Below are 24,622 nucleotides of genomic sequence, written 5' to 3' on the forward strand. Positions count from 1 at the left end.
GTTTCATTATTCCAAAAATCTCTGAAGTACCTGTAATTATGAACCTATTTCATGCTTTTCTTTCACTTTTTTTTATTATTTAACCAAAAAATTTTTTTATTTTACTAGGTGTTTTATGGAACCATTTGATATTTATCAGTTTGTATTTGTTTTCTTTATTTAAAGGAAAATATAGAAAGATGATTTATGTAACCACAAACCCAGGTGACATAAAATAATATATTACTTTGTGTTAGATAACTATTAAAAACTGAGTTTTCCTGGGATTAGCAACACGTTGAAGAAGAGAACATTGTTGATTAGAGTATAAAATTGAGTAGCGTCTTTCAATCGAGCAATGGACTTGCATAATGAACTTTCATGATCATTGCGAAAGAAGAGGATCGTGAGCTCAGGGTTAGAGCAGTAGGGAGTAGAAGTTAGAACTGTGCAAAGTAAAGAGCTGGGAAAGGAAAGGGAGGTGCTGAGGGCAGGTGTCAGTAGAATGGCAGCTGTTGGGACACTTATTCAAGGACAAACTGGAATTTTTAGTTTTCAGCTGGGAATTCCCAGAGACTCTTTAAGACCTTTGCAGGAGGTGAAAGTGGAGTTAGTGAGTGGTGCCCTCTGGTAGGAGGTGCAAGCAGAAGTGCATTTATTCCAAAAGATAATGTCCCCAATGTAGGTCAGTGGAAATCCAACAGATTGTTATATATTCAACAATGAATCTACTACCAAAACCCAACAAAGAGATATTAATCAATAAAGACTCAAAAAGATTACAACTTTTAGAACTATCATAAGAAATCTAGCCCAACTAGGAATTAAATTAAAAGTGGAAAGTAATAAAATAGAAAAATAAAAATGGGTATTGTATATGTAGAAACAAAAACATTTATTTTTCTTCCTGAAGCAAATACCTGCATGAAAATATAAAACTTTATTACTAACAGGTATCATTTTTGATAAATAATTACACATACCTTCTAATCTGAACATAGATTTTTTAAAAGGATAAAGGTATGTAAAACTTGCTTTTTAGCAAATGGAATGTGAAAAATTTATAAATTTCTTAAAATTGGAAATACTTTGTAAAATCTGGGGGAGGAACTATTTATAGGCTTTTCCATTTTTGTCAGTGGCTTTCTTTTTGTTATTTTGCTTTTGTTGTTACTGTTTTGTTGGTTTTGACTTCCTTTGTTGTTTTGTTTGGTTTTGCCTGGTTTTTGTGCTTATTAATGTCTCTGTGTGTCTATTTAGATAAGATAGGCAGGATAAACATATCGGAAATGAAAAGAATGGGACCTATGGTTCCAGGGGGAAATGGGAGAAGCAAAGGTGGGAGAAAGGAAGAGGGGAGGGAACCAACCCAGGGACACAGTAACAAGTGAACTAAAATCAATGGAGAGAAGAGTGTAGGATGCCTAGTAGGGTTTAATCAAGGGCAATGTAGCAGGGAGGAATTACTAAACCCATATGAAGGCCAAACATGATGGTGGGACAAGAGGAACGTAAAAGGAAATAGAGGAAAGAACCCAGGAGGCAAAGGGCATTTACGAAGGTCTAAATAAAATCATGTACATATGTAAATATATTTATATATAATGAGAGAGGACTAGATCTATGTACTTAGATCTGTATGTTAAGAATTAAGGTTGCAGATGGACATTGGGTCTTGCCTCAAGTACTCCCTCAACACAAGAACACTTTGTTCTAATAATTTGGCATTCTGTGATGTTCACTTTCCCAACACAATCACTGAAGACAAAATGGGTGCATAAGCAAAAGTGGTGAAGAAAGCTGATGGTGCCAAGCTATCAGGGGATATAGCATCTGGGGTCTTAAAGGCTTGAGGATAAACATGCGACCATCTTGCTGAGAAGCAACAAAATCCACATGGAAGAAGCACACCAGTCTGTGATCATGAGGTGTCGATGGGTTCAGGCATCAGGCATCTAAGACCCAGAACAAAATCATACCCAAGGTGAATTGGGGGAGGGGGGAAGGAAGGCAGGGTGTGGAGACCCAATGCCCATTTGTACACAATTGGACATCCCCTCACAGAAAGGCCACAGAGAAGAGATGAGCCAGTAAGGGTGCAGTATAGCACCGATGAAAGACACAACTTTCTTCAAGTTCTTTAATGTCCCCCCCCCCCACTATCATGACCTCAATTCTACCTTACAAATTGAATTAGACCAGAGCATGCACACTGCTACAGATAAGCGCCTGCAACACAGGGAATCCAGGATAGATAAACTCCTCAGTGTCAACAATGGGAAATAGAGATAACAGGAGGATTAGGGGAGGGTGGGGGAAGAAAGGGGAAATCGATCACAAGGATCAACAAATAACCCTCTCCCAGGGGGGTGAGTAACAGAAAAGTGGGTGAAAGGCGACAGAGGACGATGCAAAATATGGAAATAATAATCTATAACTTATCAAGGGTTCAAGAGGGAGGGAGAGGGTAAAATGAGGTGCTGATATCAAGGGCTCAAGTAGAAAGAAAATGCTTTGAAAATGATGATGGCAGCATATGTACAAATGTACTTAACACAATGGATGAATGTAGGGATTGTGATGAGATGTAAGAGCCCCAATAAAACTATTTAATAGAAAAAAGACAGGAGCAGTTTTCTACCATGCCCTGCAGGATCACTATGAGTTTTAATCAACTCAATGGCAGTGAGTTTTAATTTTAAGCTATCTATTTTAATTCTGTTTAGTCTGTCAGTTCATTCCACCAAAATGGGTCCCTAATTTTCTCAAAACATTCTTTTTTCTAAAAGGAGCCCTGTTGCCCCAGTGGGTTGCCCATTGAGTTACCAACTGCAAGGTCACCAGTCCAAACCTACTAGTTAGTCACCCTTAATCAACTCAATAGTTGGTTTTCTTTTCTCTAATCATCTATGCCACATTTTAATATATTACATTCTAATTTTGCAGAGAGGGATGTTAATGAAAGATCATTAGGTTGCATTTATCTTCTAATTTATTTTCCTGTATTTTACTGAAATATTGTAATTATTGTTCTTATATCATATTTTTTCTGGTAAAGTACAGCCCCCTCAACAGTATAATTTTTAAAGCCAGCTATTTTCATATATTTATTCTTTTCAATGACATTTAGAATAAAGTTGTACTTGACCCCAAAATATCATTTGATATTATATTAAATTTATTTAATAATTTAAACATTAAAAAATTAAAGGATATTTTCAGCTAAGAACATGGTGTGACTCCTTATATGATCAAGTTATATTTTAAGTCTTTGAACAATAAGATTTTCTTTATTAAGATTCAGCAAATCTTTAAATTTATTCTAGGTATTATATAATTTTCTTTTGTTCTGCTAGTGAAAATGAGATCTTTTTCCATTACATTTTTTTTGGGAGTTGTTACAAATATAAGTAATAAAAGTATATAGGTTTTTAAAAATAAAACACTCATATACAACCGCCTTGTTGATCTCTTTTTGAGAAATACTTTTCAACTGATACTCTTGATTCTTCTAGGTAAACAATCATATATATATTCAATAGATAAAATAGTTTTCCCCATGCAAATCTCTTACATTTTTATTTCTTTCCTCAGTTGTTTAGAATTTCTAGGTCAAATAATGGTGACACCTTTTCTTGTTACTAACTTTAACAAAACCACTATTTAGGTTTTCTTATAGATACTGCTTTTTGTGATGAATATGTTTATCATGCAAACATAAAACTTGACATTGAAAAATAGTTGTGAATGCAATATAATATGCTTCCTTGATTCCCACTCTACTCCAGCCCTATAATCTTCTTGTTTGAATCTATGTTGAAAATTAATGGATATACTTTATGATGCATATACAAATGAATAAATAGCACCAGAAATCTATACTTCTTCTGAAGACTTAAATAATGCAGATGTACTTTGCTATACTGATCTACATTCTTTTAAAAACTTCAAAACAAGTTAGTACAAAGTTAACCTTTTATACAATTTTAAAAGAATATAATAAATGCATTAATGCAAAGCATAAAACTTAGAAATTATAAAAACTTGGACCAAGTACAGATATGTCCAGTGTTTAAACAAAGAAGTAAGTTTCAGGATATGCCTCTGGTTAATTTGTGGAGGAAAGATCTTTGTGTACATCACAGCAATTGAAATGTTATTTTAGCTAATTCAAGAAGCACTGATTATATAATCGATAAGAAACAATTCCATTAATATATACTATACTTTATCATATATAGGTATTATAGAATAAAACATCAATTCATCTAAAAATTTACTCAAGTGACTGATATATATAATTATGATGTGTTTTCACCCTAAACACCAGACAGAAAGGTATAAATACCATCAGATCAGTATTCACTAAAATTTTGTTGTTAAAAGAGTTACCTTTCAAAACCATGATGGACACTGCTCTATTTACTAAGAGCTAATTCCATTTATTCTTCAAGTAACAATTAGCTGGCCACCGATCCAGGTACATAGTAATAGCTTTTTACAGTGATACTATTTCCTGCCTCTTGTGGACCTTTTGACTTACTTCCTGAATTCTCTCCAGAGATTCATAAACAAACAAAATTAAAATAGACAGTTATCTCCCACCTAGAGATAACAACTGAGAACTCAGTAATTCCACTTTGGACAATTTATTATTCATACAGATGCTGTACTTTAATTCCTTTCTTCCTTTCCTCTCCCCATGATAGCTTTTAGCACTCTTGGTCCCTCTTACTTTCTCTATTACACACACACACACACACACACACACACACACACACACACACACACCAATTTTCTTTCAAGAGTCTAAAAAGTACCTTAATCCTTTGCTAAATGAAAGAATGTAAATTTTATAACAATGAAAAATAAAGTCATATTCTTTATTAAAATAAAAGATACGGACTTCAATCAACTATGATAGATATACATTACACACAGTTTGAATGTTAAAGATAATTCTCAAAGCTATTTTGAGATCTATGCTAATTACTGACATCATCATTGCATCATTTAATATTGTAATATTAACATGGAGGCATTTTCTAATGTTGGCTCAAAAAACTACCCTCTGAAGCCTCTACACTCAGGTAGCCCCAAAGGCTGCTGATGCTCTACAGGGAATCATTCAACCCTCTGCCCTCACCTTCATGCCCTGCTTGAAGTTTGACTATACTATTCTACCAGCATCCTAGTTGGTGTTTCAGCTGAATTTACTCCTGTCCAACCCATTCTCTACTCTGGCGCCAGGCAGTCTTTCTGAACTGCAAATAGCACTATATTTAACATTCTTCTATAGTGCTATATTTTTACTAGGAAAAATCCCAAACAAAAGACATTTTATCTGGCAGATATCTGGTAATCATCAGACCTCTTCTTCAGACATACTTATGGTTTGCCACCATTAGATCTTTAAAGTCAAATGGATTAATAAATAATATTTCTTGATACAATAGACTACTTCATGGCAATTCAAATTATCTAACTGCTACACAAAACGTCAATTAACTTTATAGATGATACTGAGCATAGAATTCTGGAGACAAGAGTATATATGATTCAATTTATATCAAGTTTATTAAATAAACACAGGTCATTTCTGGTGCTAGAAGTCAGAATAGTTACTTTGAATGGCTGGGTTATGGCTAGAAGGGAGCATAATGGGGCATTTCTAAGATATTGCTAACAACCATGTTTTCGGTCTGAACATTCATCAAGTTGTATCTTTATATCTATGCAATTAAAAATATTTTAAAGGTAAACAATAGCAAAGTTCTAGAATCACTGCCCTCGATGTATACATTACCACAACTTTATCAAGTTTCCTTCTTATATTTTATTGGTCTAATACTGCACATTTCCCGAGTGCCAAAATTAACTTTATGTCCATGCATCCCCAGTCTGAGTGCCTGGTAATTAGTGTACACTCAATAAATATGTAAGTGAGGGTTTCTCAATCTTGACACTATTAAGATTCTGAACTAGCTAATTGTTTGGCGTGGGGACCTCTTGTACATTATAAAATCATTCCTGGTCTCTGCTTACCTGATGTCAGAAACACCCTTCATTTGTGACAACCCAAAATGTCTACATAGTCAAATATCCCTTTGGGACAAAAATTGCCAGTAATTTAGAACCACTTATGGAAATGAATGTTTCTAGGGAAAAATACAAATCAAATACCAAACACTTCATTTACTTTTCAGACTTTGGACTCTGAAGTGGTTTGAAGAATAAGAATGACTAAAAAATAGACTATTTTGAACAATGGAGGATAGTTGAACCCTACGTATGAGAGAATTTTATAATTCATATAAATTATATTATAGAATATTTCCTTTAGATTTCCTAAGGGGGAAACAAGTTTGCCAAGCAAAACACTGTATAAATACAGTCAAAGTATGATGTGTATTCTCATTAAAAAAAAAAAAGGTCTACTAAGACTAGTTATGTGTATTCAAAATTCTAATTACAAATGATTTAGACAAGTTTAGATCTAAATTTTTGGGGTTCAATAGATATCTGCAAAAAAATACTTAACAGTGAACACTACATAAGAAAAGAATAGTAGGAAAAAATGTCAAACATAACTATGAAAAATAAAAATTTCACAAACGGCAAAACTAGTTTGTTAAAATAGTTTTATTTGATTGACTTTATGTTTTCAAATCAGGTTATGCATTTGAAGTTGACCTTTGGTATTAAGAGAGTGATAAAATAATTGATAAATATTATTGCTAATGATTTGAGAAGAATTAATAAAACTAATTGGTATACTATTTATGTATGAAAATGATAAAGTCTAAGTCTCTTCCTGTGCAAAATTATTTCCTCACAAATAATTCTTTAAATTTCTTTTTGTGATTAGAATAATTCTAATAAAAGATTGATGCTAAAGAAATTGAAAAAAATACAAGCAGTTAATAAAAGAAAACAGAGCTGGAATAATATAAAAATGGAAAGCTGATTATCAAACTTTAATCATTCAATAACACAATTTTGGTAAGATTAAAATTGATAATAAACATGTACCATCATATACTTAAAGTGTGGATAAAGAAGTTGTACATATATTTTTATGAGCAATTAAGCAAGATGTATTTGGCACTATGTTTTGATTCAGCTATTAAGTTGATCAAGAATATTGTCTATACTATGGACTGCTAGAGAATGAACACATCTGTCTTAGAATTAAGTACAGACAGATTTCTACAGAGGGTCTTACATTTTACTTTTTAGTCACTAAATTTATAATGGCAATAAGGGTTAGACATTGACTTATGAACACCAAGATCCGTGGTTCAAATCCACTAGCCACCACACTGAACAAAGATAAGGCTGTTGGCTTCCATTTAAACACTTACAATCTCAAAAACCTTCTACAGAGTCACTATGAATTGACGCACTGGCAGCTAATTTTATTTTTTACAAGAAATAGAACCCTAAGCAGGCCTCTCCTTTTACTTTGCACATAAATATCTTATTTGGATCAGAATATATTGGGTTGGGGACAAGAGGATAGCTTTGTTTATAAATGTAAACAAATATATTTCTGGACACCTGAGATTCTTTAATATTGTTTACGTGAATAGTTTCTTCTTCAGTACTAAATATGTTTTAAATTTAAATAGCATTTTTAGACAAATATAAAAATTTTATGATTTCCAAATATCTATGTATCTAACTATTGGATATTTTGAAGTTAATGAAATTAGGCTGTTAAACAGAAACAAAAGAGTTTTGAGTCAAATAGCTTATTTTATCTGAGGTAACTTACTTTCCCTCAATGATCTCTGCCTTGGCCTGTCTGACCAATGATTTAACGAGTTGGTAATTGGTAACAACCCAAAATATTTGAGGGAGGAATGTAAGGGGGAAAAATAGGTTAGATGATATATAAATTGTTTATTAATCTTCTCTTTTATCATGACCTATGTCCAAAACGCAAGGAGAGTAACTACGTCAATAGAACATTCATGTAAGGGATGTGTGGCCACATGCTCTGACAGATCCTGAATACAGGTTTATCTATCTCTGCTGCAAATATATCCATGACTGTGGTGGAGCTTGTAGAGGGCACAGTAAAGTGCGGTTACTTTAAAATGTCTGCAGAATATTTCCTTTTTTGCTTTAAAATGTTTTTCAGAATGAATACAAGTGAAACAAAATTATTGTTACATTATTCATTATTATTTCAAAAACAAGTTATTTGGATGTAATATCTATTTTAGTACCTTTCTGTTGCAATAAGAACCTTGATCTTCCCACAGCTGTTTAATTCAAGAAAAATTTTGTAGGGCATCAGAAGAAAAATAGGTTACTAAAACTTACTCTGTATGCATTTAAAGAAAACAGTGTGTGAAGTAGTAAGCAATTAGAATGAAAACAACTAATATCAAGTATGAAGGCACATTTCAATGCATAGAAGACAGATTCCTAGTTTAGATGGCTAGTTAATAGAGCCAATCATAAAAATCAATGAACACATATGAAACTTTTGACATCAGAAACTTATAAATGAGTTTAGTTGGTAGTGAGGTTAAACTCTGGACAGTTTAAAAACTACTGTATGCATGGAGTTGTACCTGGGGGTTGAGGGAGTATAGCTCACTGTGCTGGCAATTACATTCAAGGATGCTAGTTATCTATCTATAGCCATTCTTTCTGTTCTTCTGTAAAACAAATAATCTTGCTTTTAGTTACTCATGAAATCCCTAATGCTCTAGATATAAAACTGAAGACATTCTTTTTTTTTTCTGAAGACATTCTTATTGACATTTAAATTACTGTTAGCATCCATTAGGTGTGATGATGCTTTAATACAAAATACATTCTTATTCCTGAGTCACTGTGGCTTATAAAAGGTGAAGGGGTTTCCTTATGAGTGGCTATGTGTTGGACTGCTAACTGTATGGTCAGCAGCTGAAAACCGCCGGCTACTCTGCAGCAGAAAGACGGGCTTTCCACTTCCACATATAACCTCCTCTCTGGGGGATGGGCAATAGGAAAGTGGGTGAAGGGAGATGCCAGACAGTGTAAGATAAGATAATAAATTATAAAGTGTTCATGAGGGAGGGGGAAGTGGGGAAGGAGGGGGAGGGAAAAAAGGGAAAATGAGCTGATTCCAGGAACCCAAACAGAAGGTGAACTTTGAGAATGACGAGGGCAACCAATGTATAAGGGGCCTTTATTCAATTGATGTATGTATGGATTGTGATAAGAGTTGTATGAGCCCTAATTAAAAAAAAAAGATTTCCAGTTTCGGACACCATGGGGCAGATCTACCCTGTTCTATAGGGCCACTAGGAGTTGACAGCGACTTGATGGCAGTGGGTATAGCCAGTCTGATTATAAACATTTTCTTCAAATAATTAGGAGAAAACAACAATTGATACTAGAAATTTATTCTTTGGTTATGAGTCAGATGTGATTTGTAGATACCTAATAACAATAGTTTTCTTAGAATATAAGTCTCTTGAAGGCCTTATCTTTGTGTCACATATTCCTAGAGGATCACATGTTATAGGAAAGCCTTTCGCAATAGGTGTTGAGAGAATTATTATCTTTTAAAAATTAATTTATCTCCTACATATAGAGAATTGAACCAGTTTATAAACCATCCGTTGATAATTAAGAATATAATCACTCAAATCTTTTTTAGTGGGGAACTTTAGTTGAGAATGCCTAAATAGAATAAAATTTAGTGTAAAATCACAAAATATGCTGATTAATATATGAAAAGTTAATTACCTAATGGATAGAAATGATTTTTTACTAAAATGAGGGAGCTTCAAAATATATAAAAATTCCATTATCTTTTAATTTCATTTTTTCATTCTACCTTTCTCAGAAATATTGCATCTATAGCTCCTCTAGCTTTAAACCTCTTGGAGAAAACTATTTTTAGTTCATGTAACTCTTGTAAGGTCTAAAAAATTATGGAAAAAAGTTCAATTTGATTCACAAAGAGAATATTACCAGTGGATTAAAACAGGCACCAACATCCCCCCTATACCATGGTCATATCTCCAAACTAATGAATCAGAATCTATGGGGGTTGATTCTAGGAATCCTTTTAGAAAAAATTCTCTAGGTAAAAGGCTGGGTATCTAAGATTGAGGACCAAAGAAATGGTTTGAAATCCTGTTCCCATTTCTGGTTCCCCTAAACATCACCAGTTGCCCAGTCTCAGTTCCCTTATCTTCATTTAAACATTCCCAGTAAATCCCTCCATTGCTTCAAAATCCTAAATTGTTCCTTTTCAAAGATATACCTTGAGAATTAATTTTGCTATTGCCCAAGCATCCAACATCCATGGTATTTCAACTTCTTATTCTCTTTTATTCTAAGGATGCAAGTTCTTTGAAATCTTATTCCTTGGCCTACTTTAGTCTTCAAATATGTTTATAATTTCTTCTGCTCCTAATATAATAACCTGAATTTATCCATCTTGCATGATAAATAGTTTCACTGATCTCTGCTATTGATTTCATTTCCTTTTAGAGAAATTAAAATATTAAAAGCTACTGAAGTTATTTTCTTGACTTTCTAAGCCTCTTTCTTCAGACAAACTAATTTTATCCTTATTATTGAAAGAGTAAGGGAGTCTGTGTTTTTCCATATTCTCTAAACTGATTACTCTCTTTGGCATTTTCCTTCATTAGTTAAAAAAAAGAGACTTCTAACATTTTGCCTCAACACTTCAAGCAAAATGACATTTTATTCTTTGATGTAAATATCATATGTATGTATATACAAGAAAATGTAAAATTCATATATACACATACACATGGTCTAATTTACATCCCTTCCTTTGACTCGAGATTGTTTGCAGTTGAACTAAACTTCTTTCATTCTTACATTTGACTTATTTTGCATTTAAATATAAGTAAGACTAAGCTTGACAGTGCAGATAATTTTGTACTGCAAGCTATTTTTATATGCCAAGTGTTTTTCAAGTAATGAAAGAATGTCAATTTTAAGTTTACCCCCCACACAAGAAAAAATAGTTTTGATGGAGCAAAAGGTAAATGAATAAAAATGATCCCTAAAATAACTGATATTACATAAATTATGGGGATACTAAGAGATGATATTCTCAAAGGGGGGGAAATGGAGAAGAGGCGAAAGCTACTTTAATCTACATTACAGAAAATTATAAGAAAACTTAATTTCTTATTTTTAGAGCTGGTCTTTTAGGTTTTACAAAACTCTTCTGGTCTTACTAAAAATGAATAAACTTTATAAGGATAAAAAGCCCTGAAAAATGAGGGAAAATAAATTAAGAAACAAGTTTAGCATATGGAAAATTATTGAAAGAGCCCATACACAAGGAACAAATGTACACAATATGTGATGCTAAGAGACAACTGAAGAAAACATGATAAATGGTTTAGAAAAACAACAATCTACTCCTAAATAAGAGAAAGAATGTTGGATTGTGTAAAAAAACAAGGAGAGGTGATCAGAAATGTAATTAGTTTAGCAGTAAACTGGATACGATTATTAAACAATGAAGCAGTTTCGTATACCAAAGATTTATTTGGATATTATGTAGGTTAAACTGTCCTTGGAAATAAAATCTGATCAAGGCATTAAGACATCAGATGAACAATGCCGGTGATGTATCGGATGCAGAAAAACCGTAAGGGGGTAATGTGGTCCAACCAGCAAGTTGCAAGGCTGAGTACACAGATGAATAAAATATCTCATGTAAATTAATAGGGCAGCAATGCATAGCAAGTAGGTAGAGGAGGCAATAGTCACGCAAATTCAGTCAACAGTCAAATTCAGGGGAAGGTAGCAAACAAGTGGGGGCAGCAGAAGTGCTAAATATCTTCATCTATTTAAAATATTGCAGGCATAGATTGATCAGGTCAAGAGTAGGCAGATGATATAGCACTTCAGTGGGCCATGGTAGTGGGGAATGTTAGGAGAGCAGATAGACAATAGTGTGCAATTTTAAAATGCTAAAATAGCAGATGGACAAGGCAGTATTGGGCCAATTGATAATGGACAAAGCACCGGTGTATGAAGAAAGCAAATCAATTATCAGGTGAGTGAAGCAGGGCAAAAAGTTGAGACAAAAACTTAAAGGCAAACAGGAAGACAGAACAGCAGGAAAGCAATGACAGGTCACCCAAGTACTTGTGAAAGCTAGTGAACAAGCTGCCAGCAGGGGAACAAAACACCATTCAGGAAAAGATGAGATTGAGAGTAAAGCGGTCTACTGAATTGGGTGTCTTCCATCTAGTCAATGGTTATCAATAAACTGTATGAGAATCCACAAGAGAACAGCACACAAATGGAAACAGCAAATGGGTCTGAACTCTATTGCCTACGGATATAAAATGACCCTAGGACATAGATATATAACAATCCACAAGGAAATTAAACAGATGGGGAAAATGGGACGAAGCATTTTTCATGATGATAAAAAATTTAAAAATTAAAAAAACAAAACACTAAAATTATTAATCTGGTAATGATTGGCTGGGATTGAAGTCTTCGCTTACCCCTTTCTGGAGCCCACAAAATGGGAGTGTTGGGAATTTCTGCAGCAGAAAAACAGAAGAGAAAAGGGATTTCTGACTCCCAGTTTGAGGAAAGCAGATCAAATTTAGGGCTGCATGTACTGGTTCAGGGAAGTAAGAACCAGCCTGAACCTCTCCCTTTCTCAGAATCAAGCCATTTCTGAGACCTGGGAAAGGTTTAGGAAGCCCTCATCCCATCATTTCCCATACCTCCCCTTTCACACTTACCTCCAGTGCAAACACTTTCCAGCAAGGAGGTACTTGGGGAAAACCCACTTTCATGTTTATACCATGGCAGGATTTGAGAACGACCAATTACTAATGCTTCCTGTGTAGGTCAGTTTTATAATTAACTGGGATCCCTTTCACCCTTGGTGTGTGAGCAAAGGGGATAGATTATTAGAAATTAGCCACCTGTGAAAGTAGATAAGTAAGGTAGCAGGGGCAGTACTATCAACAAATAACTTGTTCACACCAATATGTATCAAGACCTTGCTGAACTCACCCATTGCCGCAGATTTCAATTTTATTTGCTGATAACATTCAAAAATAGTATCTCCAGTCCAGACTTTTTTCTGAACTCCAGAGACATATGTCTGTCAAGATAATATTTCAACTTTGATGTTCAAGTTTCTATGACTAAAATAAAACTGATCTTTTGTGCCCGACCAGTCTTCTTCATGCTATTAAATAGTAATCCTTCCTTTCCAATTGTCCAGTAAAAATCTTGGTACTTACACTGGATTCTTTTTCTTGTTATTATGTCTGCTTTCAGAATATATCAACAATGTACATATTCCTTACTACCTCCATGTGTATTACTGGTTAAACCATTATTAATTTTTTACTAAGATTATTGCAAAACACTTCCAGTTGCTTTCATAATCCTGTCTCTTCCTTTACTTCTCTCATCTAATCTCTAAAACCAAAACATAACTTTATAAAGGAGGCATTCAGAAAAGATTAATATATAAGGTATTAATTTCGTGTGAGACTTCTCCTTATCTTCTGGAAGTTCACATACTACAAGGTTCTGGATTAAGAGAATACATATTAGTGTACTGTACTATAGCAGTATCCTACCACAGGGGTTGGCAAACAACTACAGATAAAGACCTACCTCCTGCATGTTTTTGTATGGCCCACAATATCAGAGTTCTATACATTTTAAAATAATTTTAAAAATTAAAATAATATTTCATAACACCTAATTTCAATATTTATAAAAAAGATCTTACTACAGCTTAGTCAGGCTCATTCAACTTATAATTGTCCATAGTGCTTTCCTGATGTAAGGCTGGCAAAATTTAGTAGCTATGACAAGGATCATGTTGTCCACAAAACCTAAAATATTAACTTCCTGGCCCTTACAAAATGCTTTTGCTAACTACTGGTGTAAATGATTTTATATTTTTAAGGAAAAAACTAATAGCTAAAGCTTGATTAGACTTTGATCTTATTGTTAATACTGTTACTACTGTTGTCCATAATGCATCTACAAAGGAAGGTGAATTTACACCATGATTTTCTTTCAAAATTATATGAAAGCTGCATTTTCATTCTTTTGACTATTATTTGATACTGATAAAAAAATCACCTTTCCATCCTCAGAGAGCAGCCTGATCTCAAGGGACAAGGTATAGCTAAGTTTTGAAAAGGGCAAAAAGAGAGAGAAGGAAAAAATAGGGCCCACAAATAGAACACAAATCAAAGCATCATATAATTAGTCAAAGTTCTTAACTTCAACTGTAATCTGAGTAAGAACTCGGCAAGACATGAATTTCTTAGTCTCATGTAAGGGAATTGTACAGCATTAAGAAGGGGATCTTTTAAACAATGTAATCCTGAATTATAGAAGCATGATGCCCATTATAATAACACTCCATCATATTGATTCAGTATTTTCGAATTTTGTACAACTCTATAAAGAATTATATCCTAATGAACAGTAACCTATTTCCTTTCTATGAAGTTTTACTCAAGTGATTATTACATGCAAGGATATTATATGCTGCAAACAAAATTAAAGAAAAGAATGAAGCAGCAGAGGGGCAGACACCTGAATCCACTTTTGACCCTGTATCAGTGTCCTTTTTGGTAGGCAATGACAAAGTCACAAATGTTCTGCTGTTCTAAGAAAGTCATCTTAGAAGCTCATAATAATGGATAGAAACCTATTTGTTATCATCTTATATTTTGGGTGAACATAATATTAAGTTCACTTTGTAGATTAGCTATAGAGATTCATTCACATTCTTATTTCCAACATTAAGACATGTGTCCAAAATCTTCATTCCTAAAAGTACTTATTTGAATAAAAAAGCTTAATTTTTGTAAGCTATTTATTGATATTTCATTTTCAACATCTTAGTACAGGTTTGGCAAAAGCAAATAATTCTGGTAAAATAAGACTTTGTTCATTTTACAAGAAGGTTTGTTAGGGTGAGCTAGAAAGGGGCATTTGCTTTATCATATCACTTAATTCAAGATAAAATCAGTGTTTAGCATATCATCTCTGATACTTCTTTTTTCACAACCATATTATTAGATACTTAAGTCTTATCACTCTTGAATATTCCCTCAGAGAAGTTCTTTTAATATTTAACCACTAGCTACTTAATTTTTAAAGCTAAAGGTCCATTTATACTATAGATAATAGCAATAGCACATATTTAAAAGACAGTTTGTTATATTGAGCACTTTTGTTAAATTCACGTATACACTATCCTATGACACTGTTTAGTAAGCAAGCATTGGGCTAATAACCACAAGATCCATGGTTCAAAACTAATAGATGAGGTTATCTGCTCCTGTAAAGACTTAAAATCTCTGAAACTCTCTATAGGGTTTCTAAGAGTCAGAACTGACTAGATGGTAGTGGGTTTCAGATGTGAAATAATAATCACTTCTAGGTGAGCAGTTTGTCTCTTCAGGAAATGGGACCTTGCGGTAAAAGTAATCTCCTATGGCTCTCTCATACTTTTCAGTCATGTTTACTGCAAGATCACAAAGCTTGAATAACACCATGGGACTTATAGGAAGTGCCACTAGTCATGACGGAAAAGTTTCCAAGAATAAGTCATGGCAGAAGAAGAAAAAGTTGAATTGTTTGATCTATACCATAGATTGAAGGCTACAACTACAGTTACAATGTCTTTTTAATGTAAATGAATGAATTGTACGGCCCATTGTAAAAAGAGCAAAGGGAATTTGTGAGGCTATCATTGCAACTTTGCCAGCAGGTATGAAAGTCTTGTGCTTTTCATCCTGGCCCATCAGGCCTTGAGGACGATGTTCCAGATTAGAGCAGCCAGTCCAGAGAGGACCACATGGCCGGCCCCACTATGAGACATGACACCCCTCACTGACCCATAACCCACAGGGGACAACACCAGAGACACAGTGTGGGAATTGTACCCAATCTGATCCCGTCACACAGAGGCAATACACTAAGGGTGTGCAACAGAACAGCAAGGGAATGGAGCTGCAAGGTCCCCAGGGAATGCCGAAGGTGGACTTTGGGGCCAGGGCTTGGTGGCCCAACAGTCTGGACTGGAAAACACTTCCAAAGACCAATGGGCAATCCTTGAACTAACTACAAACTTTTCTTTCTTGCTGTGTTTTTTGTTCATTGTCGTTGGTTTGTCGTTGGTTTGTTGTATATTGTTGCTTGGTTTTGCTCTAATTTTTGTGCATGTTAGTTTCTGCACAGGTGTGTCTAAATAAGATAGGCTGGATGAGCAATCTGGAGGAGAAAACAACGGGGCCGACAGTTCCGGGGGACATGGGAGAGGGGAAAGTGGGGGGAAAGGTAGTGGTGTTAACAAACCAGGGACAAAGGAACAACAACTGATCAAAATCAGTGGTCAGGAGGGTGTAGGAGGCCTGGTAGGACGCGAACAAGGGTAATGTAACCAAGAGGAATTACTGAAACCCAAATGAAGACTGAGCATGAGAGTGGGACAAGAGGAAAATCAAAGGAAATAGAGGAAAGAGCTAGGAGGCAAAGGGCCTTTATAGAGGTCTAAATAAAGGAATGCAAATATGTAAATTTATATGAGGACAGGGAAATAGATCTATGTGCATATATTTATAGGTTTAGTACTAAGGCAGCAGATGACCATTGGGCCTCCATTCAAATACTGTGAAAATAATTTGTTTTATTAAACTGGCATTCTATGATGCTCATCTTTCCGACACAATTGATGAAGGCAAAGCGGGTGAATAGGTAAATGTGGTAAAGAAAGCTGATGGTGCCCAGGTATCAAAAGATATAGCGTCTGGGGACTTAAGGGCTTGAAGGTAAACAAGTAGCCATCTAGCTCAGAAGCAACAAAGCCCACATGGAAGGAGTACATCAGTCTGCGTGATCATGAGGTGTCAAAGGGATCAGTTATCTAACAATAAAGAACAAAAACATATCATTGTGTGCTCACCTCCCTAATATGATCACTGAAGACAAATGGGTGCATAAGCAAATGTGGCGAAGAAAGATGATGGTGCCCAGCTATAAAAAACTATAGCATCTGAGGTCTTAAAGGGAAACAAGTGGCCATTTGCTCAGAATCACAAAACCCACATGGAAGAAGCACACCAGTCTGTGTGATCACGAGGTGTTGAAGGGATCAGGCATTTTCAGAACAAAAAAAATCATATCATTTTGGATGAGCGGGCTTGTGTGGAGTGGAGACCCAAAGGCCATTTGTAGGCCACTGGACATCCCTTACAGAAGGGTTTCAAGGGAGGAGACAAGCCAGTCAGGGTGCGATGTAGCAACGATGAAACATACAACTTTCTTCTAGTTCCTAAATGCTCCCCCCTCCTCCCACCATTATGATCCAAAATTCTACCTTACAAATCTGGCTAGACCAGAGGATGTACACTGGTACAGATAGGAACTGGAAACACAGGGAATCCAGGACACATGATCCCTTCAAGACCAGTGGTGTGAGTGGTGATACTGGGAGGGTGGGTTCGAGAGGGGGAACAGATTACTAGGATCTACATATAACCTTTTCCCTGGGGGATGGACAACAGAAAAGTTGGTGAAGGGAGACGTTGGACAGGGTAAGATATGACAAAATAATTATTTATAAATTATCAAGGGTTCATGAGGGAGGGGGGAACAGGGAGGGAGGGGAAAAATGAGGAGCTGATGCCAGGGGCTTAAGTGGAGAGCATATGTTTTGAGAATGCTGAGGGCAATGAATGTACAAATGTGCTGTATACAATTGATGTTGTATGGATTGTGATAAGAGTTGTATGAGCCCCCAATAAAATGATTTAAAAAACAAACATAAAAACCTTCCAATTCCAAAAAGAGAAAATCTTGTGCTTTTTATGAAATGTCTTTATCTTGTAAATGTAGTTTTTATGTGGGTGCTAGACAACACACATATACACAGAAACAAGATGCAAAAAATTATTATCAGTAAAGCTTCCAGTCAATGATTGACTGTCAGCAATTAAGTTTTTTTTGGGGGGGTCAAATATATATGGACTTTAGACTTCCTATAAAAATTTAATATATGTTCTGGTTTAGATATTCTTAATCTTCATGTTTTTACACAATCAAACATAATTTGGAGGGGGGATATTTTTCTGTACGTGAAATACAGGATAAGTAAATCTATAGAGACAATAACCAGATTAATGGTTTCTTGGGGGTGTGGCCAGGGAGGTTGGTGAAACAGAGTTATCAATAAGTACAATAAAGAAGAAAGTGTTTTAAAATTGACTGTGGTGATGATTGTACAAATCGTCTTAATATTATTGAATTGTGTATATGAATTATATGACAATAAACTGTTTTAAGGGTTTATGTCTGGGGAAAGTATTTTGGAGGGAAACAGAATAAATGTTTCTACTGTCAAAGGAGAACCAATGGAAGGTTATGTATAATATAAAAATACATGAGGCAAATTATGGGTGAATAATATCTTTTGAAAATGTGTGGCAAAAAACACTATTCTTTCATAAAACTTAGAATCATCTTGAAAAACGGTTCTAATCTTAATGATGTCCCTCTCTTTCAATTTCAAGTTAAAATCTACTTTCTCTATAAATTTTTAATAATTGCTCAATTCTTTCTTAATCTTTCTCTTAAAGAATCTTTTGCCTGAACTGGCTGGATACTTCTATTATTACGTTTTCAATCAGAGCAATCCTATGTACAATAAGATGGGCCAGTTCCCGGTCCAGTGCCGTTCTCACAACTGTTGGTACGTTGGAGCCCACTGTGGCAGTCACTGTGCCCATGCATATTGTCGAAGGCCTTCCTCTTTTTTACTGCCCCTCCCCTTCACCAACCGCTATGGCCTTCTCCAGGAGGTGTTTGACCTGACAAGTATGTCCTAAGTACATGTAGAAACCTGGGAAGTCGTAATGTGCCTATGTTCTGAAAGAGATGTTCATTTTCAATGAGTAATAAGAAAGAATTATAAGCCACAGATATAAAGTGGGTTATTACTAAATGAAAATAGAACCTTAATATATTTAAGACTTTTGGAGCCAACTTCCAAGATCTACAAAGAAATTGAAGATGTAAAACAACATTAACAGGTTCAGCTTTGATTAAATGCATTATTAATTAGCTTTGCAACAAGTATCATTTGGAGGCAAGATATCGGGAAGTACATAATCCAATTGAACCAACAGAAGAATGTGTAAGTATCAGACTCCTGTCCATTCATTACTACTCATAGCATATAACTATTGACATTCTTACTTCTGTTTCTTTACCACATGGTATAATAGTCTGGGGAAATGTTGACTTACATGTTTAGATTTTAGACTTCACCACAAGGTATGTTAGTAGCTAACAATAACTTTCAGAATTAGGAGCAGGAGTCTACCATATATGAGGGTAGGTAAAAAAGTATTACTACAAAACCACAGGAACCTTTAATAAAAAAATACCCACATTTGAAACTACTGTTTCTCAAACATCATTTCCATCTGTACACTTTTGAAGGCAGTGTTTTCATTTCTCTACTCTTCCTTAAAGAATTATGTGCTTTCATTGATACCACCTCAGACCGGTAGTTTTGCAGTCCTTGAGAAAGCCAATTTGTGCTTCTTTTAAATGTTCCCCTTTTTTTAGTTTTGGGAACAAAAAGGAGTCTGAAGGGGAAAAAGCAGGGCTGTAGGGTGAATGAGGTAAATGTTCGGTAAAATTCTCTTAGAACAGCCCTTGGTACTGTTCAAGAATGATCAGGTGCATTGTCATGGGGGAAGGAGAGAGACAAAAACCATCACTTTCTCCATCACTAAAATGTATATAACAATAACACCTGCCTCATATGGTTGTTTTGAAGGTAAGCAAGATAACAGATGCTTAAAGCAGCTCCTGACACATAGTGAGTGCTAAATGAGTGTAAGCATTATTACTGGCTATTCTGATAAGCTCAATTATTAGAAACAACAACCTTGAGAGGTAGGCATCTACTAATAAGCAGCTGAGAAAACGAAGATTTGAAGGGGTTAATTTGCTCTAAATAACATGAGTAAGCGGAAGAAAAATGAGTAAGCGGTAGAACTGGAACTGAAATTCAGGTCTCACTACAGTGCAGGCCATTCCCATTGTACCACATTCACATGTTCAAAGATAAGGCGTGTCTACCATAACCAGGACTATTTTATAAAAATTACAGAAATAATTCCTGAAATTTTTATTTAATATAAGTAACTGTATTTGACTAAATGGCAGTGGTGCATCATATTTAATCTAGCCTTAAATATTTCAAGTAGAAGGATTTCTAGATTGTTTTGTGAGCAATTTTCATATTATTGAATTATTTTAAGAACTGATAATCTTCTAATGATTATTTTTAGCTTCATCATGTGTAACAAGTATTTTAGTAAAAAAAAAAAACCCAGAACAACTAAATATATACTAGAATTCTAGAATACCTTTATTGGTATGTATATTTCCAGTGAAACAAATAGCCAGTTTCCATCAGAATACTGATACAAGCTTAAAACAGATATATCATTTAAATGACAAGTTAGTGATCAAATTATCTATCATAATCAGGACTGATTAAACATGTATTTCTGCTTTATTTCTGTTATCTGTGGGATGATTTCTCTGATTGCTAAAATATGCAAAGTTAACCTTTACACATGGTTTACACAACAATGTCAGTGACTTTCACCTGAGTTAAACATTTAGAATTATTACCTCAGGTCAATTCTGTCTCCTTCATAGTACTTGTAAACTAATCTCTGTTTTGAAGTGTTACAATATAAGAACAAAAATGGTTGATGACTGCCTAAAGTAATATTTGACCCACATTATACAAACACTTAAAATTATAAAATACAGTATACCAATTTCAACAAATTGATAGTAAAACTTTTTCACAGATAAATCTTTCTCATGCTGAAACATAAAAATCCTTTTGAATAAGTCTCCTTTAACGTTAAATTAACAGTGTTCTCTAAACTACATATTTTAGTTTCCTTTATTACCTAATAACTGATTATATTAGTTTACTTTTGTTAGGAAGCACTGTTAAAATCATACATTCAAAAAATTTAAGAAGTTTTACTTAATATAAAATGAATTAAATTTTTACTTGATCAATTCTGAAAGTTCAAATTTTTATTATTCTTTATTTATAATGAAATATATTTCATTTTTGTTTTGCAATATTATCCTTTTCTGCAAAGTTTGATGGTTTTGCCGTTTGGGACCCAAGTCTCAAACTCTGCTGTTGTCACCGCAGAGTATGACAGAGGAATGAGTGTGATTCTGTTCTAATAAAACTTCACTTACACACTGACATTTAGTTTTTACATAATTTTCATGTTAAAAAATGCTATTTTATTTTTTACAAACTTTCAGACATTTTAAAAAGTAAAATCCATTCTTAGTTTATAAGCCACCCCCGCCAAAAAAAATAAAACACCAAAAAACTATGTGGGATATAGTTTGATGATTCCCTACTATAGACTTTAGTTTCTCGAGGGTAGAGACTATGTATTAATCAGCTTTTCACTCTAGCTACCAGCATGGTTTCTCATGTACATTGTGATTCAAAGACAAACATTTTGAAGGATTAAAACAAAATGTTTGATGTATCTGAAACATAAAAGTGCACACTTTGTTTTTGATTCTGTGATTTATGATCTACCTAATTAGCTATTATAAAATCTTCAGTCTATTGTACCCTAGAACTCTGAAAATACTATAAAGCATTACTACCTTATAATTACAGAACAATTTTCTAATTTGCTATAACATACTATAACAGTTATAAACATTTTTTTAACATCTTAATTTTTCAGTCTTTTTCAGAATTTGTATGAGGGGTCACCTTTTACAACCCCCCAAAAATAATCCCTGAAAAGATGCTCTGCAGGGTAGACTTTTGTAGTATGCATTTTTCCAGCTAGGTGAGCATCAAGCAGCTCACTCTGACTTAGTAGACCCAGTGGCATCACCTGGGAAGGTAATCTCTGGTCAGTGAATTTTTTTTGCAAAAGCAGTTTTGTTGAACTTCGTTTTCTGTGATGGCTGATTTAAGAGAACAGTGTACGGTTATGAAATTTCATTTCTTACTCAGAGGGGAAAACACCACAGAAACTATTGTAATGTTGAACACAGCTCACAAGGATGGGAAAAACACAAGTGTCTGAGTGATTTCCTTTTCCAAAAAAGATGCAATGTTGAATGGTGACATGTGGACATCCATTAACTTCCTGTGGATGAAAAGGTCCACTAGTGCACTTGGAGTTCATTCCACCAGGTCAGACTGTTGCTTTCTATTTAGAGGTTCTCAAAAGATTTCCTAAGACTGTGCGACAATAAAGGCTGATTTGTGGCAGATGGGGGACTGGTTTTTGACACCACAGCAATGCACCTAATCATGCAGCCATCTCAGTGTGTCAATTTTTGGCAAAAACAGCATGCTTATGTTGCCTCACGTACTAGATTCACCTGACCTTACTCCATGCAACTTCTTTTTGTTTCCATGAATGCAGAGGAATATGAAAGGGCAGCGATTTGAAGAAGTAGAAGAGGTGAAGAAAAAACGAGGGAGGTGCTGCCAGCCATCCAGATGAGTTTGAAAACTGTTTCCAAGAATGGAATAGCAGATTTGACAAATGTATTAAGTGTAACAGAGAGTACTTTGAAGGTGATATGGTTGTTTTGTAAAAAATTCAAACAGGGCAGTCAGCGCTGGCTTCCTCCGCATTAACTTGGTGGGTGGCGAGGAACTTGAGATGGGAGCGCGTCCGGAGCGGAAACATAGCCCGCTGTGGATCAAGTCTCCCGACAATTGAAGAGATCCCGAGGTGTTTCAGGTTCCGACGTGGCAACTGGTAACCATATTTGGCTCCAATGGCTCTCGAATCCCGTGCCTGGGCAAGTGAGCAAGACTATGCTCCAGGTGAAGTTTCTGGAATCCTCGAACTTGACCAAGGTTGTGATCTAAGGCTCCTATTTGCACAAGTTATGGACCAAGTGGATGCTCGAGTCTCTGGCCCAGTGGCACCGCCAGCGCCAAGAACGAGGAATGCTGAAACTTGTGGAAGCCATGAATGCTCTTGAACTAGACCTTGGATTAAGTGAAGCCAGTTCCTAGCCCACCTGTGTAGAAGAGTACAGTGTGCCCTGAGCTTAGTGGATCTGACCTAACAAGTTGAAGAACAATGATTTGGGGTATCTGTCTTTGCCTCGGAATTCTGCAATGAACACTTGTTTCTAAGGTTTCAAATTAAAGGCCAAAATAAAAAAAATTCAGAGATAGCTTTGAAAAAATATATTGTCTTTTTTGGGGGATATGCCTTCATACACCTAAAGGGCTTTTATTTGCCTAAATGTCTTCAAATAAATTTTCACATTTTTAGAATAAGACATTCTTAATGTAAGAATGCTTTTGGACATAAATTGCTTTAAAAGTTAAAGTGGAATAATAAGAGATGACCAATACTTTGTACAGCACTGAATTCTCCTCTTTAGAAATTCTGTAGAATTTTATAATTACTTGTGTTGAACTAGTGCCAAGAGATGAGCCTTCATCACATTAGAAAAACTGTAATCTATTCTTTAAAAAAAGACCACATAATATTAAAACAAAATTCTACAATATGAAAGATTGAAGATTATTATGTTATTATGTGTTAGTTTAAATTGTATCACTTTTTGGTAATAGGTAGGGAGAAGGCCAGCCAGCATATTCCTTTCAGATGAAGCATTATTTTTGAGGACTGGGTTCCAATTAGACACACCGTATATACTCAAATATAAGCCGTCCCGAGTATTAGCCAAGGTACCTAATTATTACCTGGGAAACCAGAAAAACTGATTGACTTGAGTATAAGCCTAGGGTGGGAAATGCAGGATGTGAATTAACACAGAGAACAGAGGGGAGAGACAGAGCTCAGCCACAGACACATCCTTACCAGTTCAGCTGCCGGCATAAGTGAATCACTACGGGTGCTTCTGTGAATTGGAGCTGTCCACTTCATAGGATGGCTCTGATTGGTTAGATGTGAGTAAACAAACATTCAAAGCCCTGCAGTGTCAGCAGGGCTTTGAATAAACAGCGGAGGAACGGCAATCACCCACGAGATGTTACACCTCGTTGGGGTACCACTGACCCGTGTATAAACCGAACCCCAGTTTCAGCACTTTTTTTGTGCTGAAAACTCTGCTTATACATGAGTATATACGGTAATTAATAGAAAAAAATAGTTTAGAAAAATCAATTCTGATAACCTTATTCCTATAAAATATGTAAGCAGAATAAACTTTACTAAACTTGACATTCCATCTAAGTAATAGACCTGGGAAGAAATCTCCATTATTATACTTTTAATTTTTTTTCTAGGGTTCATATTCATTGATAAAAATTTTAGATTGCTTTCATGTTTTCTTTGCAAGCAATGCAATCATCCTATGACCAACGATCCTTTGGGTTTGTAGATTAAAGTAATTATTGACTAAAATATTAGTACATTAAGGGAGAATTTATATATCAGTTTTATGTTATGATTATCAAATAAGGAGCCCTCATGGGTGTAGTGGTTATGCATTGGGCTGAGAACAGCATCCTCAGCAGTTTGAAACTACCAATACTCCGCATGATAAAAAAAACTGG

At 34.9% G+C, this 24,622-nt stretch overlaps 1 protein-coding gene and 1 pseudogene across 10 annotated transcripts in view; one reads left to right on the plus strand and one right to left on the minus strand.

Annotated features, from left to right (window-relative positions):
- The window catches only part of GPHN (gephyrin), a 634,470-nt gene that overhangs the window by 319,814 nt on the left and 290,034 nt on the right, over positions 1 to 24,622 (minus strand). For 6 of the 10 annotated variants that reach the window (XM_075530857.1, XM_075530855.1, XM_075530853.1 and 3 more), the window contains exon 5: positions 12,495 to 12,533. The exons of the other annotated variants lie outside the window; for them this stretch is intronic. In XM_075530857.1, the coding sequence (XP_075386972.1) occupies positions 12,495 to 12,533 (39 nt within the window). The remainder of the gene's footprint in view (positions 1 to 12,494; positions 12,534 to 24,622) is intronic. 10 annotated transcript variants of the gene reach the window in all.
- LOC142425535 (developmental pluripotency-associated 5 protein-like) lies at positions 22,743 to 23,104 on the plus strand (annotated as a pseudogene).

Source organism: Tenrec ecaudatus, chromosome 14, assembly GCF_050624435.1.
Source record: "Tenrec ecaudatus isolate mTenEca1 chromosome 14, mTenEca1.hap1, whole genome shotgun sequence".
NCBI classification, from domain to species: domain Eukaryota; kingdom Metazoa; phylum Chordata; class Mammalia; order Afrosoricida; family Tenrecidae; genus Tenrec; species Tenrec ecaudatus.